The 20516-nt window shown below is 45.7% G+C and overlaps 1 protein-coding gene across 2 annotated transcripts in view; it reads left to right on the top strand.

Annotated features, from left to right (window-relative positions):
• Window positions 1-1460: 1460 nt before the first annotated feature.
• The window catches only part of LOC310793661 (phospholipid-transporting ATPase ABCA1-like), a 76203-nt gene continuing 57147 nt past the window's right edge, over window positions 1461-20516 (top strand). For both annotated transcript variants that reach the window (XM_083655509.1, XM_083655508.1), the window contains exons 1-5: window positions 1461-1579; window positions 7968-8076; window positions 10740-10833; window positions 14311-14452; window positions 14576-14694. In XM_083655509.1, the coding sequence (XP_083511635.1) occupies window positions 8011-8076; window positions 10740-10833; window positions 14311-14452; window positions 14576-14694 (421 nt within the window). In that variant the 5' untranslated portion in view covers window positions 1461-1579; window positions 7968-8010. The remainder of the gene's footprint in view (window positions 1580-7967; window positions 8077-10739; window positions 10834-14310; window positions 14453-14575; window positions 14695-20516) is intronic.

The raw sequence follows: 20516 nt of genomic DNA, 5'->3' as shown, positions 1-20516 counted from the left end.
GGGTCGGGTAGGGCCTGCTTTTAAATAAACATTTAGGGGTCGGGTAAGGTGTCATTGTCAGGCTGGACAGAGCCAGAGACACACTCCCTCACACACCCTCTCGCCTCCTGAAGCTCTGCTGCTCTGTCACAGACACACACTAGAGGTCTGCTACCCACCTGAACCCGACGGGAACCGAGACCCGATGGCCAGGTAGGACTAGGACCTGGTTTTTAAATAAACAATTAAGGCTGGGGTCGGGTAGGGCTGGATTGTCTCAGCCACGGGCCGGGCTAGGGCCTAACTTTTAGGCCCGTGCAGGGCTCTATTCTAAAGCACACCACTTGCCTTAGAACGTGTCTGCGCTCTTTACTGTTCTTTCCCTTCTCTGGTGTTTATACCATTTAGGAACACAAAGAAAAGAGGTGAATATGCTGAATATGAGCCTTGACTGCAGTTTAGCCGCTGGGAACATACGTCAGTTTGACGAGGGGGTCGCAGGGGAGTATGTAATGTAATGTAGTGCATATGGTAATAGCTTTCACTCTCTCCTGTTATCTCCATCTACATCATCATCATCATCATCAGTATATAAATGGGAGCTCGGGTTCTGTCTGTCTGTTTGTTTCTCTGTTTCTCTGTCCCACTGTGATTGTCCCACTGTGACATCATCAGTGATGTCATAAATCCCAGTGATGTCATAAATCCCACTGATGGAATCCCACTGTGACATCATCAGTGATGTCATAAATCCCACTGTGACATCATCAGTGATGTGATGATCTCACAGTGGGATTTATGACATCACTGATGATGTCACAGTGGGATGTATGACATCACTGGGATTTATGACATCACTGATGATGTCACAGTGGGATGTATGACATCACAGTGGGACAGAGAAACAGAGAAACAAACAGATAGACAGAGCCCTATAGCTCCCAGTTCACGTCAGCTGCATCGAGCCACATTATCGAGGAACTGCACGCCAACTGCGCTGGCAGGCTCACCATCCACGTCGTATAAACTGTCTGCCAACATTGTATTCAGAAGGCAGTCATGGTGTTCACCTGAGTTCTTACCTGGCCAAGAGCCAGTATAGGCGAAACACTAGGTCAAATAAATTGCTTCAAAGATGCTTATGTGAATTCGTCCTTGGCTATGATGACAGGTATAGCAGGTGCTCATACACACCGACCCATGGCATGTAAGCCTATCCAAGAAGCTATAGGAAGATATGGCGGTATCTAAGATAGCCCATATCTTCCTATAGCTTCTGGCATAGCAGCAGCATTGATATTGGGGGAGGGGATCATCGCGGCCCCTTTAAGAGATGTTTTGACTCGGCACGTGCTTGCCTTATATGGGAGCAGCAACAAACTGTGACCGTTAGTTACCTCTGTGCTGCTCTTCCTCAGCTCTGCATTGAACAGCGGTATAAAAGCCAGCTGGAAGAAAAAAAAGGGCACTATAGTCAGACAGACAGAAGCACTAGACAGTAACGGTAAAGGAGGAGAATTCTTTTTGTTTGTTCACCGTATCCTGGGAGTACACTTTATGAGAGGAGAAAGAGTGGATATTGGCATTGTTCGGGATAAAGGTGAGTTTTGATGTTTTTTTTTAAAGGGGATTTGTGACTTTCTTTGTTGGGGGTAACAGAAGGATGGCGCTTTGTGTCATCACGTTACAAAACAACTTTTCTGATTGTTTGTCGTCATAACGCTACAGTCAATTTCATACTCTAGTCTAATTTGTGTGGATCAATTAAGACTCCAAAATCATTTGTCGTCTATAAGCTTCTGTGCCGCCCTAAAGAATCATTCGCAAACTTGATAAATAATTGCAATGTGCTAAATGGACACTGTTAAAGGTGGAATAGTTGCCCGGGTGAACTGACACCAAGTAGTTTCATTGTTTTAAAATGTATTTTGATGTATCGCAAGTGTTGCTTTTTCGACCGTGCTGGACCAGTGTCAAGTCAGCCAGAATAAAGAGTAGGACTTCCGATCGGCGCTTTCGAATTAAAAGCTTAATCGACGGAGGAGCACTGTTGTAAGAATTTTTGGTGATACAAAGTAGGAACATTAAGAATAAGACAGCCTGTTTAGTGAAGGGGAATGTGCTTGTTCTTATTTCCTCCTCTAAAATGCGCTAAAAATGGGCTTTTCACAGCATGTAGGCCACCACAGACAGACATGGCTCATGCAAAAAAAGGAAGCAAAAAGAACATCTCTAGCCGACTTGTAAGGATGTCTAGTGGGGGGAAGCAATGTTTCACTATTGTTGTTAAAGGCTGTATAGAATGGGACTTGCATTACATGTTGGCATTGGCAAGTATTTTCTAGTGTCAAATTGTGTGATAGTGACGCTATTTTGAAGGAAGAATAGTCTCACTTCCGGTCTTATTCCGTCGGGCTTGACGCGGCTGTTTGATCAGCATCGCGAAGCTGAATGCCCGAGAGTAACCCCAGTTCATACAGAACAATGAAACACACGCACAGACAACTCAGACAAAGATTTATAATACTCAGTCGCATTGACAGTGGCACTACTGGGTCACAGTGGGAAAAAACACACACTTACGGTTATGAACTGTATGTTTTATTGCTGTCTGTGATTTTTTTTCACGTGTTTTCTGTTTCCCCTCCTTATTTGTGTGTGACGGCGCTATGGAATTTGTGGTGTTTTTGAACGATGCAGTGATGTTTGAACGTCGACGAAATGCCTTTGCTATCTGTTCACATTCGTGGGGTTTGACCAAGCAAAATATGTCTTCATGTTTTCTTGATTTTGCTCATCAAAGCATCGATCCCTATCATCGCCTGAGGGATGAACTGTTATCCACTATTTGTTTTCGGAATGATTCCTCAAATGTGTTCAGAAATAATGTGCGCAAAGGGCGCCCATAGTTGAAGTGTGTGTGTGTGTGTGGGGGGGGGGGGGGGACTATCCCATATAGAATACACGTGAGTGAAGATTGATGGTAAACAAGTGGGGGAAAAATTGCAATATTGATGTGTGCCGATAGGGGCGCACTGGCTCTGCACCATTCGGGCAGCACAGCGCTTAGCTGGGGCCCCGCTTCAGGCACCTGCTATCTCAACACATGCTGTACGCCTCACTCAGCCTGCCCGGAGAATCAGATGTGATGCAGGGTAAACCCATATAAACAACCCAGACCTTTATGATCATGTGGTTATTTAAAACATCGCAGAAACGAGTAACCTGTCAGCTGCCCAGGAAGATTGTGTCCTTTTCATTTCCCAGCTGGCCGTCAGGCTTTTACTCATCTTCCTATTTGATGGCAGTGGGAAATCTGTGCATCGTGTGTCAAATGCATATTCATTAAGTGTAGCCTACAGCGTAGACCACCCACACATAGAACAACATAGATCACACACACATAGAACAACATAGACCACGCACACACATAGAACAACATAGATCACGCACACATAGAACAACATAGATCACGCACACATAGAACAACATAGATCACGCACACATAGAACAATTAGACCACCACGCACACATAGAACAACATAGATCACGCACACATAGAACAACATAGACCACGCACACATAGAACAACATAGATCACGCACACATAGAACAACATAGATCACGCACACATAGAACAACATAGACCACGCACACGCATAGAACAACATAGATCACGCACACGCATAGAACAACATAGATCACGCACACATAGGACAACATAGACAGCACAAGGGATGTTTTCCTCATTAATTCCCCAAGGCTTTGACCATAGAATAGGCCTACAGTCAGTGAAATAGGAATGTAGATCCAGCAGTTGTGGATGAGGAAACTAGTGGTTTACTTATGTTGTAGCAATGTTTGATTTATATGATGAAATTGTCAGTTTTGTTTGCAGTCAATGAGTAACTCAACTAGGCTAGTATGCTGTACAGTGCTTGATGCTCTAGGTGCCAATTAATGTGCATGAATTACCTGCAAATCCTGTTATTTCTCTAGACGGCAGGTATGTAGTTAATGATGTGCCGTGACTAATGCCAAATGAATCGAATGATCTAGAGAAAGTACATCTGGCACTACAGATAGGGTGCACGTGTGTTAATTGTTTGTCCATCCCAAAGTCCCTGTTTGTCCACTGTTTTATTGTGACATTGGGTACAGTACATTGAGTCCAGTGGCATTACTGAATGAGACCAAATTCCACTTTCATGTCATTATTGTAGAGGAGCAAGTCGTCCAACTGCTGAGAGACAAGTTGGTATAGAAATACACAAAGAGGCGAAAAAATGTCAGCAGGGGAAATGTTCATGAGCAGATAATAGACAAACGGCACCCAAAAAGCTTAAAGACAAAACTTGCTAAAGTAGTCCATGTAAAATAGTCCAGGTAAAGTAGTCCAGATAAAGTAGTTCATGTAAAGTAGTCCATGTAAAGTAGTCCATGTAAAGTAGTCCATGTAAAGTAATCCATGTAAAGTAGTCCATGTAAAGTAGTCTATATAAAGTAGTCTATGGAAAGTAGTCCATGTAAAGTAGTCCATATAAAGTAGTCCATGTAAAGTAATCCATGTAAAGTAGTCCATGTAAAGTAGTCCATGTAAAGTAGTCCATGTAAAGTAGCCCATATGAAGTAGTCCATATAAAGTAGTCCATGTAAAGTAATCAATGTAAAGTAGTCCATGTAAAGTAGTCCATGTAAAGTAATTCATGTAAAGTAGTCCATGGGGACCAACATTGATTTAGATTTTACATTCATTTGGCTTAATTGGTGCACTGGTGCCCAAAATGGCTTGGATGGTGCACCTAATCCTCTTTCAAGGACCGCCCCTGGTGTTCAAGTGCTCCTGGCGGCTAGTGTTTTTTTGGCTGAGTGCTCTGGGCGTCTCAAGCTGAAAAAAGTTTAACCTTTGGAGGAAAAGCGTGCTGCTCGTCAATGTCACTCTTCTCCTGCCAGGGGGATCTTCAACCTCCACTGCTGCCAGAATTGCCAATAATCTGGCTTTCATGTTCACAGTGCGAACAGTCAACAGCATCAAACAGATGGAACTAGCTGGCTACCGTGCGTGTGATCGTTGTGTCCTGAACTGTAGGCTCCTGCGCGCGACTGCAGGGCAAAACAAAACAAAGCACAGAAGAAAAACGCTCCGTGCGCTGTGTTTTGTGCGCGTTGGAAGCGCTCTCGACATGATTTCCAAAGCGTTCTTATGTGAAATACACACGTCCTGTCTGCACGGCACCTCATTAGGCAAGAAATTCAACAGGATAAACAGGATGGCTTTGATCAACCTACTGATGAAAAGCCAGTTTTAACTCCAACCTAACCATCCAACCTGCTGTACTACACAGAACCTAACCATCCAACCTGCTGCACTACACATAACCTAACCATCCAACCTGCTGTACTACACAGAACCTAACCATCCAACCTGCTGTACTACACATAACCTAACCATCCAACCTGCTGCACTACACATAACCTAACCATCCAACCTGCTGCACTACACAGAACCTAACCATCCAACCTGCTGTACTACACATAACCTAACCATCCAACCTGCTGCACTACACAGAACCTAACCATCCAACCTGCTGCACTACACAGAACCTAACCATCCAACCTGCTGCACTACACAGAACCTAACCATCCAACCTGCTGCACTACACATAACCTAACCATCCAACCTGCTGCACTACACATAACCTAACCATCCAACCTGCTGCACTACACAGAACCTAACCATCCAACCTGCTGCACTACACAGAACCTAACCATCCAACCTGCTGCACTACACAGAACCTAACCATCCAACCTGCTGCACTACACAGAACCTAACCATCCAACCTGCTGCACTACACAGAACCTAACCATCCAACCTGCTGCACTACACAGAACCTAACCATCCAACCTGCTGCACTACACAGAACCTAACCATCCAACCTGCTGCACTACACAGAACCTAACCATCCAACCTGCTGTACTACACATAACCTAACCATCCAACCTGCTGCACTACACATAACCTAACCATCCAACCTGCTGCACTACACAGAACCTAACCATCCAACCTGCTGCACTACACAGAACCTAACCATCCAACCTGCTGCACTACACAGAACCTAACCATCCAACCTGCTGCACTACACAGAACCTAACCATCCAACCTGCTGCACTACACAGAACCTAACCATCCAACCTGCTGCACTACACAGAACCTAACCATCCAACCTGCTGTACTACACATAACCTAACCATCCAACCTGCTGCACTACACATAACCTAACCATCCAACCTGCTGCACTACACAGAACCTAACCATTCAACCTGCTGCACTACACAGAACCTAACCATCCAACCTGCTGCACTACACAGAACCTAACCATCCAACCTGCTGCACTACACAGAACCTAACCATCCAACCTGCTGCACTACACAGAACCTAACCATCCAACCTGCTGTACTACACAGAACCTAACCATACAACCTGCCGCACTACACAGAACCTAACCATCCAACCTGCTGCACTACACAGAACCTAACCATCCAACCTGCTGTACTACACAGAACCTAACCATACAACCTGCTGTACTACACAGAACCTAACCATCCAACCTGCTGCACTACACAGAACCTAACCATCCAACCTGCTGCACTACACAGAACCTAACCATCCAACCTGCTGCACTACACAGAACCTAACCATCCAACCTGCTGCACTACACAGAACCTAACCATCCAACCTGCTGCACTACACAGAACCTAACCATCCAACCTGCTGCACTACACAGAACCTAACCATCCAACCTGCTGCACTACACAGAACCTAACCATCCAACCTGCTGCACTACACAGAACCTAACCATCCAACCTGCTGCACTACACAGAACCTAACCATCCAACCTGCTGCACTACACAGAACCTAACCATCCAACCTGCTGCACTACACAGTAGTACAGCAGTTGTTTGACTTACAGTAGATGGAATAGTGTGGGTGGCAGGGAGCTACATTTAGTTTGTTTACTTTATTGTTTTAAAAAGAACAACAACAACAACATCTCCACAGCCAGTGCAGTCTTGTTGTCTCTGAACTTGTACCTCATTATGCAGGATATTGTGACATTGAGGTGTTTACTGAGGGGGGGTTGTGTTAACTGTACCAACCACTTCCCCCGCAACATTGAAATGACTCCACAGTCCACACTCCCACTCATCCTCAAAAGTTGACCTCCTGCTTAGCTCTGACCTTTGGACAGATGATGAGTCTATGTGTGGACCTGTGAGTCTCTAGCTGGAAGCTGGAAGCCTTCTTCTGTCTGTTAGTTGCCATCAGACAGTTGCTGACCGTCTGTGCTGCTGCTGGTTGGGACTGGAACCATTTTGGTTTGAGGCAACAGGTGAATCTGTTGTCTTGGCTGCCTTCTCTCAGAGTCAGTCACAATCCTGTCTATCCTTCAGCGGCGCCGGCAATGTATTTTATGGTTTTGACATGCCAGTAGAGTTATTGGGTAATATGCTCACTGTTTGCTTTGTATCTTTGATGATTTGAAGGTTGTTCTTCATCTGAGACTCTGCATGCTCTTAGCCTGCTGTAGCAGTGGGAACCGGACTCTGCGTGCTCTTAGCCTGCTGTAGCAGTGGGAACTGGACCGCACAGTTCCTCCTGCTTAGTCAATTTGCACTCACGCTCTTGATTGTCCTTGAGGACCTTCTGCTCCGTCTCCACATGGTGTTGATGAGTCATATACTCTGGACTGTTTAGATGACTTTGTCAGCCATTCTCCTCCTGGGACAGAGCTGATCCTGGGTAATCACTGCCTTGTTGCACGATAGGACAATTTGGTGACTATATGTGAGTCCTTTGCTTAGCTGCTGTCCATGTGCCAATTGACAGTTAGCTGACTCCCTCCCTCTCTCTCTCTCTCTTTGTCTCTCTCTCTCTCTCTCTCTCTCTCTCTCTCTGTCTCTCTCTCTCTGTTTTGTTTGTGTGACAGTGAGGAGCTGGAGCGTGCTCAGTGAGGTCGAGCACTTGGCGCCATGGCAGTCTCCACTCAGCTGGGTTTACTGCTTTGGAAGAACTTCACCTTCAGACGGAGACAAACTGTAAGTAGGACGGATGCTTATCAGTCAGTCACTGACTCATAACTACAAGGGAATGGAGGACATTTTCAGCTCACATTTCAATACACAGTTATATACATTTATTTATGCATTTATAGAAATGTACTCTATCTCCTTTCATTGGGCTTATTTCGAAGCATTTGCATCGGCTGGTAATGTGGATGTCACTATTATATGACATGCTTTGTATACTTGATGTGTGTTTATTATTATTCTTTACCACCAACATGTTTCAACATGGCACATTACCAGGCACCAACATGTTTCCACATGTCACAAGGATGTTTTGAGGTCAGCCAGTTTGAGAGTAGAGACTGCTGGTTTGAGAGTAGAGACTGCTGGTTTGAGAGTACAGACTGCTGGTTTGAGAGTAGAGACTGCTGGTTTGAGAGTAGAGACTGCTGGTAGAGACTGCTGGTTTGAGAGTAGAGACTGCTGGTTTGAGAGTAGAGACTGCTGGTTTGAGAGTAGAGACTGCTGGTTTGAGAGTAGAGACTGCTGGTTTGAGAGTAGAGACTGCTGGTTTGCAAAGAGAGACAAATCCCTGTGAAAAGCTCTGTTTCAGTAAGACTTTCTATGAGCACAGCATGAATCAGAGGCAGCACAGTGACGACTCACAGAATAAAGGCAGACTTGAACTGAAAGTTGAACTTTTTGCCTTCTGCATTTGAATATGCGTGGCTCCACTGGGAATACAACCCACAGGAAATGGAAATGATGTCATTCATCTGTCAGCCACTTGGACTGAAAAGCATTAGAGATACATGTGACTCAGCAGCCCGTGCTGCTTGATGCCCACACACTCTAAATTATGTCATGAATATAATACGCCTTTATTGTGAAGGATTCAGGGCTATAGAATATAATACGCCTTTATTGTGAAGGATTCAGGGCTATAGAATATAATACGTCTTTATTGTGAAGGAGCCACATTTGCTTACAATTGATCAGCTTGTTCACCAACAGAAACCCTCTTTGTCAAAGCAAGCTGTGAACCAGGGTAGGATTTTTTTTAACAAACCAACCCCCCTTCTTTGCGAAATATGTTTCGGGGGCATTTTGGATTATTTTGAGCCCATTTGATCAAATGTTGTGAAATACCTTCTTCTACTGTATGTTGCATGACAGACCAATATTCAATCTCTCTTATTCAAGCATATTTTATTTCTAAAATTTCATAAACAATCGCAGTCTCTTATCGTCTCTAGATCTACTGTCGGTACATGTCACTACTCTCTAGATGTACTGTCGGTACATGTCACTACTCTCTAGATGTACTGTCGGTACATGTCACTACTCTCTAGATGTACTGTCGGTACATGTCACTACTCTCTAGATGTACTGTCGGTACATGTCACTAGTCGCTATCCCAACACTGGGCTGTGAAAAAGAGGGAGATTTTCTGGGGTATCGGTGAATGGCTTATCCTCAATGTACCCCAAACATCGCTTGCAAAACGACATAGCCCAACAACATAGCTTGCAAAACGCCTAGCTTGCAAAACATCGCTTGCAAAATGACATAGCCCGCCATAGCGTGCAAAATGCATAGCTTGCAAAACATCGCTTGCAAATCGCTTGCTATCCAGTCCATCCTCCAACCCACAACAGACAGCTTTTTCAGGCCCTGGGCAGACCGGGAGAGGGTCAGTGACTCTTTCTATTTAATTTTGATAAGACTACTAGGAGGAGAGTACAGGGGTTGTGCAGGTACGCTTTGCAAATACAGAGTAACGTTAAAATACACAAAGTTAACTCTTTATTCTACGGGGACATTTAAAACCCCCCATCATCCCAATCCCAAAGGCAATTTGAGATTAATTGGATTCCCCCCGTTAATTTGCCACCCGGCTGTGGACTGAACTTTAATTTAAGGCATATTCTTTCCAACAAAGACATACAATGCTTAGACAGTGTCTATATCCATATCCCCACACCCAGGCAGTGAGGGACCCAGGCAGCTGATGTAAAGGCAGGGAGGGACCCAGGCAGGGAGGGACCCAGGCAGGGAGGGACCCAGGCAGGGAGGGACCCAGGCAGGGAGGGACCCAGGCAGCTGATGCTGGGACGCCATATGGAACAGATGGACAAAGCCATAGTCCTCTCTAACCCTACAGAGATCCCTCTCTGTCTCTCTCTCTCTCTCTCTCTTTCTCCTCCTTAACCCATATACTTCCCAGACGCATATGGTGGGATTACTGTGTACAATGGACAACAGCTGACATCCCCCGTACACTCCGCACACATACTTCCAACATGTCACACAACCGTGACATGACCCGTCAGTGGGACAGACAATGACCCAAATACTACTGTAACAGCAGGGCGGGAGTGCTTTCAAACAAACAAAAAAAAATAGCTTTAGCATTTGTGTAAATTTGCTGAGGACAATATTTTAGCGCCTTTTTAAAAAACTTCTAAAGCAGCAGAGATACCTTCCTCGGTGTTGTGACAGTAATTAACCTAGATCCCTGTCTCAAACTATGCCATGATGCCGGTCCTTGAATTTGAGGGAATTGGGCCTGGAAAGTCTTTGAAAAGTCTTTGAGTTTGATGTTTTAAGAAGATGTGGAGATGCTGTTTACAGTAGCGTGTGATGAGAGTGTCATGGTGGATTGACCTCTGTGTTGCTCTTCTCCCTCTCAGGTCCAGCTGCTGATCGAGATCATCTGGCCTCTGTTCATCTTCTTCATCCTGATCTCCGTCCGAATGCACTACCCTCCCTACGAACAGCACGAATGTAAGCAGAAAGTAATGCACTACCCCCCCTACGAACAGCATGAATGTAAGCAGAAAGGGGGAGGGACTCCCAGCTCATTCTTCTGTTTGATTGGACACAAGGCTGTCATTCACTTCTAAAGGGAGAATACCCTTCCCCTGCTTTTCCCCATACTGTCTTCTGTCCATTATTTCATCTACAGTATCCCTGATAGACTACCTACAGCAGGAATGAGTCTAGAAGACCTGGATGTTAGCAAAATTCAATGGGGTTTTTGTATGGGGGTTTTAGTTAAATGTATGAAAGTTTATGAAACAGCGAACTTTGTGTTCAGCAAGATCATCTTCACAAATGAGGACCACCTTTTTTTTTTTTTACCAGATTTTCAGAAAACGCTTCAAAATTCATAAAAGTGGTCCTCATTTATGAAGATGATCTTGTTGAACACAAATTTTGCTGTTTCATAAACTTTTGTTAACCACAGACCTTATTTCATGCATTTAACCGAGATTCCCATGCAAAAATCGCATTGACGTTTACGCGTAGGACCCAGGAAGTGCAGGGACTTCTGGGTAAGACTACAAAAATACATCATCCCCGCGGGACTCTTACTGTATATTCTGAAATATCCCGACATTTTGAGAGTGTTGATGTCTCCAAAGATGAGTGCTTACGCTCGTTAGAGTGATCAACTTTGGAGGCATGTGCAACCTTGATTTAAAATTGGCCAATGTGAAGTGAGTGAGCACATTATTTTATATAGCCACTTTAAACTCAAATCATTCTTATTCCTGTGTGTCCTCGGTGCTGCGCAGTGTGCATGAGTCATTCAGATTTCAGCAGACCTGTCCCCTATCTGCCAACTCAAACGAGCGCTGTGTCCTCAGAAGGTCCAGTCAATGAAACACGCTGAAGATAAGCCTCGCCACTTCAGGGCAGATGATACTGTGTGTATTGTTTTGTCAGGAGGAACCACACGGAGTGCCAACATGTTCCAAATACTCAACCCAACATGTCATTTACTGTATCTGCAGAGAGAGGAGATCATCTGAAGAACGTTAGGAAGGGCTGAACCTGTCTTGGTCTCTTTTTGTCAGTATGAGATAAAGGAAGACAGTTATTGTTTGTGTGATCTCTTCTGAACAAAAATTGGACAACAACAACAACTTTTTGAGAGCACTAGACGATGAACACAAAACACAAATTATATTCTCAAAATAATAATACGGTACACAGGAAAAGACAAGTCATTGATGTGATTTTTCCCGGGATCCTTCATTTATGACCCGGCTCTTGGGTCAGATCACACCTCTGATAATAGACCTACTGGGGACAAAGTGTGTTCTTCTTGGTACTGAAGCAGCAGCTCAGTGCTCGGAATGGAAACGTCCTTGGAAGTCAACATGTTAATCATCCCAAGGTCTCCGTGTTATTGTCACAGAGGGTTTTGTCAATATTTGTTTGTTCTGTGTGAACATGTGACAGTTGCCTTCAGCTCCGGGAAACGCCAATTACAATATCATTAGTCAGCAGTTCTGCTTTCACAAGTCTGACCACGGGTCACCACCATGTTTTATATATATATATATATTTTTTTACAGTTCTGGGAAATTCTCGGAAGGAAAAACAAGAAAGGTATCTTAACACAGGTTTTCAACTGTTCTTTTTAATGACTCATTCAAGTCATTAAAAAGTCCATAGATCCATAGCTCATCTAATTTTCATGTGGTCTGCTCACGAAACAAATCAAAATACCAATTATTGATTTGAGCGTGGGGGGTATCAATAGAGAGTCATTTATTCACTTAGTGGTCAGACTGAGATATCGAACCTCCCTCCGTCTCCATAATCAAACGTGTACAGTAAACACCGACGATGCAATCTGAAGGAGCGTTTGTTTTACCGTCCCCGTCAAGAAAGAGGTCAGGTTCAGGGGGGTGGGGTGTGTTATTTTAGCATGCAGAATAAGGCGAATCAATCTCCCATTTGAGATGGGTCACGATCGTTCTGTTGACCGTGACAAAAGGCCCTCCAGCTGGGACAAAATGCACTGGTGACAAACTGTGTCTCAAGTCATCCCAACCCAGTAAACCCAGTGACCTCTAACCCCTATCTCTCCATCAGTCCTTATCTCTTCAGGGTGATAGTGATGTTAGCTACCGTGCCGTTACAGCAGCAATAGACTGATAAGTGTTGAGACGACAGTAAAGATGAACTCAGGGCTGTATAAAATCCACTCCTACAGCAGTGACTCTGGGTGTGTGTGTGTGTGTGTGTGTGTGTGCGTGTGCGTGCGTGTGTGTGCGTGCGTGTGCGTGTGTGTGTGTGTGTGTGTGTGTGTGTGTGTGTCTGTGTGTGTGTGTGTGTGTGTGTGTGTGTGTGTGTAGGAGACTATAAATAGTTTGCAATCTTATTTTTACATTGTAACAACTCTCTCAGATGCTCGCCAGTAGAAATATGCCTTGTAGCCAATTCCAGTCGCCCCCCCCCCCCCTTAGTGAGTTTGTTCTGCACTGTCCAGTGCTGGTTCTGTCCAGCAGTGCAGGTTCTGTCCAGCAGTGCAGGTTCTGGTTCTGGGACAGAGAAACTCTCAAGGGTTGAACTAAAAGGCTTGTGAGAGCTCAGGGTGGTTTGGTTCAGAGAGCAGTGGGATAAAAGTCACCAGTAGTTAATGAGACAAAGGCAAAGACTTTTTCACAACAAAGACTGAGTAGTGCAGCGGTAGAATCCCTGCCTACCAACACGAGGGTCGCAGGTTTGAACCCCCATCGTACTGTACCTGCGTCCATACCGGCACACTTGGCCGTGTCTGTGGGTGGGAAGTAGGGGTGTCAAGAATAATCGATTATAAGATGCGGACGTGCACGATTCTGCATCGAGTCAAAAATCTTTTCTTTTTTTTCTTTTTTTTATAATCGAATAAAATATAATGGAAGTACATGCAGTTGTTTATTTGGATCATAATACAATGCAATTCCAAATGCACTTTTATTTTAAAGGTAGCCACACAGTGAGAAAAAAGAGAGTGAGAAAAAATAAATCATGTATTGGGAAAAAAAGTGATGCATCGATTGAAGATGCATCGAGATGCATCGATAATCGTAATCGAATCGTGAGGCCAGTGAAGATTCACAGCCCTAGTGGGAAGCTGGATTAAGTATCCTGGTTGCTGCCTCCTCTCTGGTAGGTCGGGGCGCCTGTTCAGGGGGAGGTAATAGGTGTGACCCTCCCATGCCCTATGCCCTGCCAGTGAAACTCCTCGCTGTCAGGTTAAAAGAATGCGGCTGGCGAATGCACATGTATCGGAGGAAGCATGTGCTAGTCTACAACTCCCCCCCAGATCGGCAGAGGGCGTGGAGCGACGGCAACGGAGACAGCAGGCGGAATTGCCCAAGTATCGGCTAGGGGGGGGGGGACTTTACCTCTCTGATTTACAAGAATGTACTATATATGATGACATGATCCTATATGTTTGTGTGCCCTGTCTTACCTCTACAGGCCATTTCCCCAACAAGGCCATGCCCTCTGCGGGCACCCTGCCCTGGGTGCAGGGCATCATCTGCAACGCCAACAACCCCTGCTTCCGCTACCCCACGCCCGGAGAGAGCCCCGGGGTGGTGGGCAACTTCAACGACTCTATGTGAGTCACACAGCCACCATGTTTGTTTACTCACTGCTTCTGACTAGGTGCTAGCATCAGATGGTCGTGGTGAACCTCTCCGTTGAATGTGTGTCTCTCTGGTCTCTGTGGCTCCTCCATCAGAATCTCACGTCTGTTCCTGGATGTCAAGAAGATCCTGCTGTACAGTCAGAACGACAAGAGCTTCCAGGGCTATAAGGGCCTGCTGAGGGCCCTCAGGAAGCTGCAGAGGAACACTGCTGGTAAGGACGCGCCCGCTTAGTTTCACTCTCTGATTGTGTCCTTGTTCGTTTGGCCATTTGTTACTTAGCTTGATTCATACATTTACATCTATCTATCTATCTATCTATCTATCTATCTATCTATCTATCTATCTATCTATCTATCTATCTATCTACCGTAAATTCCGGACTATAAGCCGCTGCTTTTTTCCCGTTTTTTGGCCTTTTTTGCCCCCTGCGGCTTATATAACGGTGCGTCTTATCTATGGATTTTTTCCAAAAAAAAAAAAAAATCTCTCTTTTTTTAGCACTCTTTCTAACTATAAATCCACTTCTGTTTTAATTTCCTCTCTTGCCCTCTTTTAACAACATAACATAACATAACATAACACAACACAGGTAAGCAGAAAGAAAAAGACGAAGCAATCACGCCATGAATGAGGAAATGACTCACCTGCTGGAGGCTGGAGATACACGCTTGGGCTAAACTTTTACTCCGTGAAACACTATCGATTAAGTCCGACATCGCTCAGAGGTTTTGAGCAGCTTGAAAACAAGTTTGAAAACGTGCAGAAGTCCATCCACTCACTCACTAAAGAAACTAAGGCAACCGTGAACAGAGTTTATAATAGTAAAAGAAATAACATTCGCCTGATCAATGTAAAAGAGGAGCTGAGATCGGTGACATGGACGCTTTCGTGGCAAAATCCTGTGTTACATCCTGGACCTGAAGGAAGGCGAGAAACCACCAGAGGTGGACAGGGCACACCGGGCGCCTCGGCCACGTCCAGACCCCGGCCTGCCACCGAGGGCCATCTTCATCTGCCTACTCCGCTGGCCCGACCGTCAACTCATCCTCCAGGCTGCGGGGAAGAAGCCCCTCACCTGGGAGGGTACGCGCTTTTTCGTCCGGGCAGGACCTCTCCGCGTTGGTGCAACAGAAATGCGCAACATACAACAGCATCATCGAGTCAATGGATATCGCTTTGGCGTACTGTACCCAGCGAGACTCGTCATAACCAGACCGGACTATCTTTAGCACTCTTTCTAACTATAAATCCACTTCTGTTTTAATTTCCTCTCTTGCCCTCTTTTCACCACACCGCGGACACTGTGTGCCCAGCGGCGGAACAAGAGCTCAAAGTGAAACTGCCGAATATCTTTTGAGTTGGACTGGTCAATAGTACTGTGAGTAACTAAAATAAAAAAATAAAAAACGGAATTCTCTCTTCTTTAGCACTCTTTCTAACTATAAATCCACTTCTGTTTTAATTTCCTCTCTTGCCCTCTTTTCACCACACCGCGGACACTGTGTGCACTGTAAAAAAAACAAAAAATACCACAATGTGTGATTTTGTCTGGGGATTAGTGACCTGACTTTTGTTTTGTTGAAATGTTAATAAATGGGAGCTTCCCCAAACAGCGATCTCTTTCCCGACATTCCTCTCTGTGCACGAACCCTTTCATATGGTAATTAAACATCAAAACACCCGCGGCTTATAGACCGGTGCGGCTTATAGAAGAAAAAAATAGTCACCTTTGAAGGTGCGGCTTATAGACCGGTGCGTCTTATAGTCCGGAATTTACGGTATCTATCTATCTATCTATCTATCTATCTATCTATCTATCCAGCTCAGTGGCCTTGTGGTCTGAGTGTCCGCCCTGAGACTGGGAGGTCGTGAGTTCGATCCCCGGCCGAGTCATACCAAAGACTATAAAAATGGGACCCATTTGCCTCCCTGCTTGGCACTCAGCATCAAAGGGTTGGAATTGGGGGGTTAGATCACCATATGATTCCCGAGCGCAGCACTGCTGCCGCTCACCGCTCCCCCAGGGGATGGGTCAAATGCGGAGAACAAATTTCGCACACTCAGGTGTGTGACAATCAGTGGGACTTTACTCTGTCTGTCTATCTATCTATCTCTCTGTCTATCTATCTATATGTCTGTCTGTCTATCTATCTAATCTATTTGGGCTCTTGTTTTTCCCAGAGAATCCGATGGATTATTCTGATTTTGACATAATCTTCAGATTTGATTTCATTTGGGTTGCTAATCTTTTAATCTCTCGTTGAAAACGAAGCAGCTTTTAGTTGGGTACAGCCCACCAACAACGCAGCTACCTGAAATGGTGCTCTCAATACAAAATGGAGGTTGTGTTTGGGCCTGATTCCTCTCTGTATTTGTCACGTATATTGGATCAGTGTTGCTAAGAGTCTTTTTGAAGTGTAGTGTCGGGACATGTTTAGCTTGGACTCCGTGTTGAGGGTGTAACCTGCCCCTTCCTTATCACTGCCTGCCAGCCCCTGTGGCGCCCCCGTCCCCCCAGAGGCCATCAGTGGGCGGTGCACCTCTCTCCCTCTGTGTTCTCGTGCCATGGGGTCGAGGAGGTCGCAGACAGCAAAAACACGCAACACTGTGTGTGCACCACCCGGAAAATCAAGATACAATCAAGTGTGTGTGTGTGTGTGTGTGTGTGTGTGTGTGTGTGTGTGTGTGTGTGTGTGTGTGTGTGTGTGTGTGTGTGTGTGTGTGTGTGTGTGTGTGTGTGTGTGTGTGTGTGTGTGTGTGTGTGTGTGTGTGTGTGTCTCTGCCATGTTGGAATGCTGCTACTTCCTGTTTATGACAGATCACACACAATCAGATGTGGTCGACCACTGATGAGTGTCTAGTGAACGCTATTGAGCGATATGTGCATATGTTTAGGCACATGATTCCAAGCCTTACATCAGCCATGCCTGCATGCGTATAGAGAGACAACTGATGATTTGATGCTTTCTGATATGTTGATGTGTAGATTATTAATTTTAAGTTTAAGAGATAGGGGAGGAGGGCAGAGAGAGAGAGAGAGGAGGAGGGAAGACAGAGAGAGAGACAGGAGGAGAGAGAGATCGAGAGAGGAGGAGGGCAGAGAGAGAGAGAGAGAGAGAGGAGGATAGAGAGATAGAGACAGGAGGAGGGCAGAGAGAGAGAGAGAGAGAGGAGGATAGAGAGATAGAGACAGGAGGAGGGCAGAGAGAGAGAGAGACAGAGGAGGAGAGAGAGATAGAGACAGGAGGAGGACAGAGAGAGAGAGAGACAGAGGAGGAGAGAGAGATAGAGACAGGAGGAGGACAGAGAGAGAGAGATGGGGGGGGGGACTGATGAATCATCATGACCTTGGCTGGTTTGGAGCAGAGAAAGGTCGTCTTTCTAATAACAGCTTGTTGATGTTTCAGTCGAACTCGGGGACCAACCTGAAATAGTCAAGAGGACGGTTTACTTTGCTTGAATACAAGTCACACAGCCAGACAGACAGACAGACAGACAGACAGACAGACAGACAGACAGACAGAGAGGCAGGCATGTAGAGAGGCAGACAGGCAGACGCTGATCCAAGACGAGTATTTTAATTTCAATTCCACAGCCATGACTCAGACAGGAGACATGCTGCAGCTTCAGAACAGATGTGAGGGCAGAGCAGGACAGTGCTGCCTGCTGCCTGCACCAATCAACAGCACTGAGCTAACGACTCACCTGTTCATTACTAGAGTGGAATGAATGGCTTTAATTAGATTGTGTTGCTCTTTTGTTTGGTCTATTCTGTTTCATTAGATCTGTGATAATAACAACAAGCAAACACACACATCCGTTGCTTTAGCTGGTGATATCCTCCTGTTCTTGTATTCATAAAGTAGAGGCCAGTGATGGATCTTCATCTTACATACTATCTTTGGGTCATGACAGCTTAATTGCAACGAATACGGAATCACCTGAACAAGTGCAGCCAGGACTATGGGTGTTGGGAGGGCGGGGTCAAAGGGAGATGAGGGGGTTGGGAGGGCGGGGTCAAAGGGAGATGAGGGGGTTGGGAGGGCGGGGTCAAAGGGAGATGAGGGGGTTGGGAGGGCGGGGTCAAAGAGTCAGGCTGAAAGAGACAGGCTGAAAGAGTCAGGCTGAAAGAGACAGGCTGAAAGAGTCAGGCTGAAAGAGACAGGCTGAAAGAGTCAGGCTGAAAGAGACAGGCTGAAAGAGACAGGCTGAAAGAGACAGACTGAAAGAGTCAGGCTGAAAGAGTCAGGCTGAAAGAGTCAGACTGAAAGAGACAGGCTGAAAGAGACAGGCTGAAAGAGACAGGCTGAAAGAGTCAGGCTGAAAGAGTCAGACTGAAAGAGACAGGCTGAAAGAGACAGGCTGAAAGAGACAGGCTGAAAGAGTCAGGCTGAAAGAGACAGGCTGAAAGAGACAGGCTGAAAGAGACAGACTGAAAGAGACAGGCTGAAAGAGACAGGCTGAAAGAGTCAGGCTGAAAGAGTCAGGCTGAAAGAGACAGGCTGAAAGAGTCAGGCTGAAAGAGACAGGCTGAAAGAGTCAGGCTGAAAGAGTCAGGCTGAAAGAGACAGGCTGAAAGAGTCAGGCTGAAAGAGTCAGGCTGAAAGAGACAGGCTGAAAGAGTCAGGCTGAAAGAGTCAGACTGAAAGAGTCAGGCTGAAAGAGTCAGGCTGAAAGAGTCAGGCTGAAAGAGACAGGCTGAAAGAGTCAGGCTGAAAGAGACAGGCTGAAAGAGTCAGGCTGAAAGAGACAGGCTGAAAGAGTCAGGCTGAAAGAGTCAGGCTGAAAGAGACAGGCTGAAAGAGACAGGCTGAAAGAGACAGGCTGAAAGAGTCAGGCTGAAAGAGACAGGCTGAAAGAGACAGACTGAAAGAGTCAGGCTGAAAGAGACAGGCTGAAAGAGACAGGCTGAAAGAGACAGGCTGAAAGAGACAGGCTGAAAGAGACAGACTGAAAGAGTCAGGCTGAAAGAGACAGACTGAAAGAGACAGGCTGAAAGAGTCAGGCTGAAAGAGACAGGCTGAAAGAGTCAGGCTGAAAGAGTCAGACTGAAAGAGACAGGCTGAAAGAGTCAGGCTGAAAGAGTCAGACTGAAAGAGTCAGGCTGAAAGAGACAGGCTGAAAGAGACAGGCTGAAAGAGTCAGGCTGAAAGAGTCAGACTGAAAGAGTCAGGCTGAAAGAGACAGGCTGAAAGAGACAGACTGAAAGAGACAGGCTGAAAGAGTCAGGCTGAAAGAGACAGACTGAAAGAGACAGGCTGAAAGAGACAGACTGAAAGAGTCAGGCTGAAAGAGACAGGCTGAAAGAGACAGGCTGAAAGAGTCAGGCTGAAAGAGACAGGCTGAAAGAGTCAGGCTGAAAGAGACAGGCTGAAAGAGACAGGCTGAAAGAGTCAGGCTGAAAGAGACAGGCTGAAAGAGTCAGGCTGAAAGAGTCAGGCTGAAAGAGTCAGACTGAAAGAGTCAGGCTGAAAGAGACAGGCTGAAAGAGACAGGCTGAAAGAGACAGGCTGAAAGAGACAGGCTGAAAGAGTCAGGCTGAAAGAGACAGGCTGAAAGAGTCAGGCTGAAAGAGTCAGGCTGAAAGAGACAGGCTGAAAGAGTCAGGCTGAAAGAGACAGGCTGAAAGAGTCAGGCTGAAAGAGTCAGGCTGAAAGAGTCAGACTGAAAGAGTCAGGCTGAAAGAGACAGGCTGAAAGAGACAGACTGAAAGAGACAGGCTGAAAGAGTCAGGCTGAAAGAGTCAGGCTGAAAGAGACAGGCAGAAAGAGACAGGCTGAAAGAGACAGGCTGAAAGAGACAGGCTGAAAGAGACAGACTGAAAGAGTCAGGCTGAAAGAGTCAGGCTGAAAGAGAAAGGCTGAAAGAGACAGGCTGAAAGAGACAGGCTGAAAGAGACAGGCTGAAAGAGACAGACTGAAAGAGTCAGGCTGAAAGAGACAGGCTAAAAGAGACAGGCTGAAAGAGACAGGCAGAAAGAGACAGGCTGAAAGAGACAGGCTGAAAGAGACAGGCTGAAAGAGACAGACTGAA

The sequence above is a fragment of the Poromitra crassiceps genome (assembly GCF_964638095.1).
Source record: "Poromitra crassiceps genome assembly, chromosome: 19".
Lineage (NCBI taxonomy): Eukaryota > Metazoa > Chordata > Actinopteri > Beryciformes > Melamphaidae > Poromitra > Poromitra crassiceps.
The sequence above is the reverse complement of the archived record's forward strand: the minus strand, read 5'-3'. Positions and strand labels throughout refer to the sequence as shown.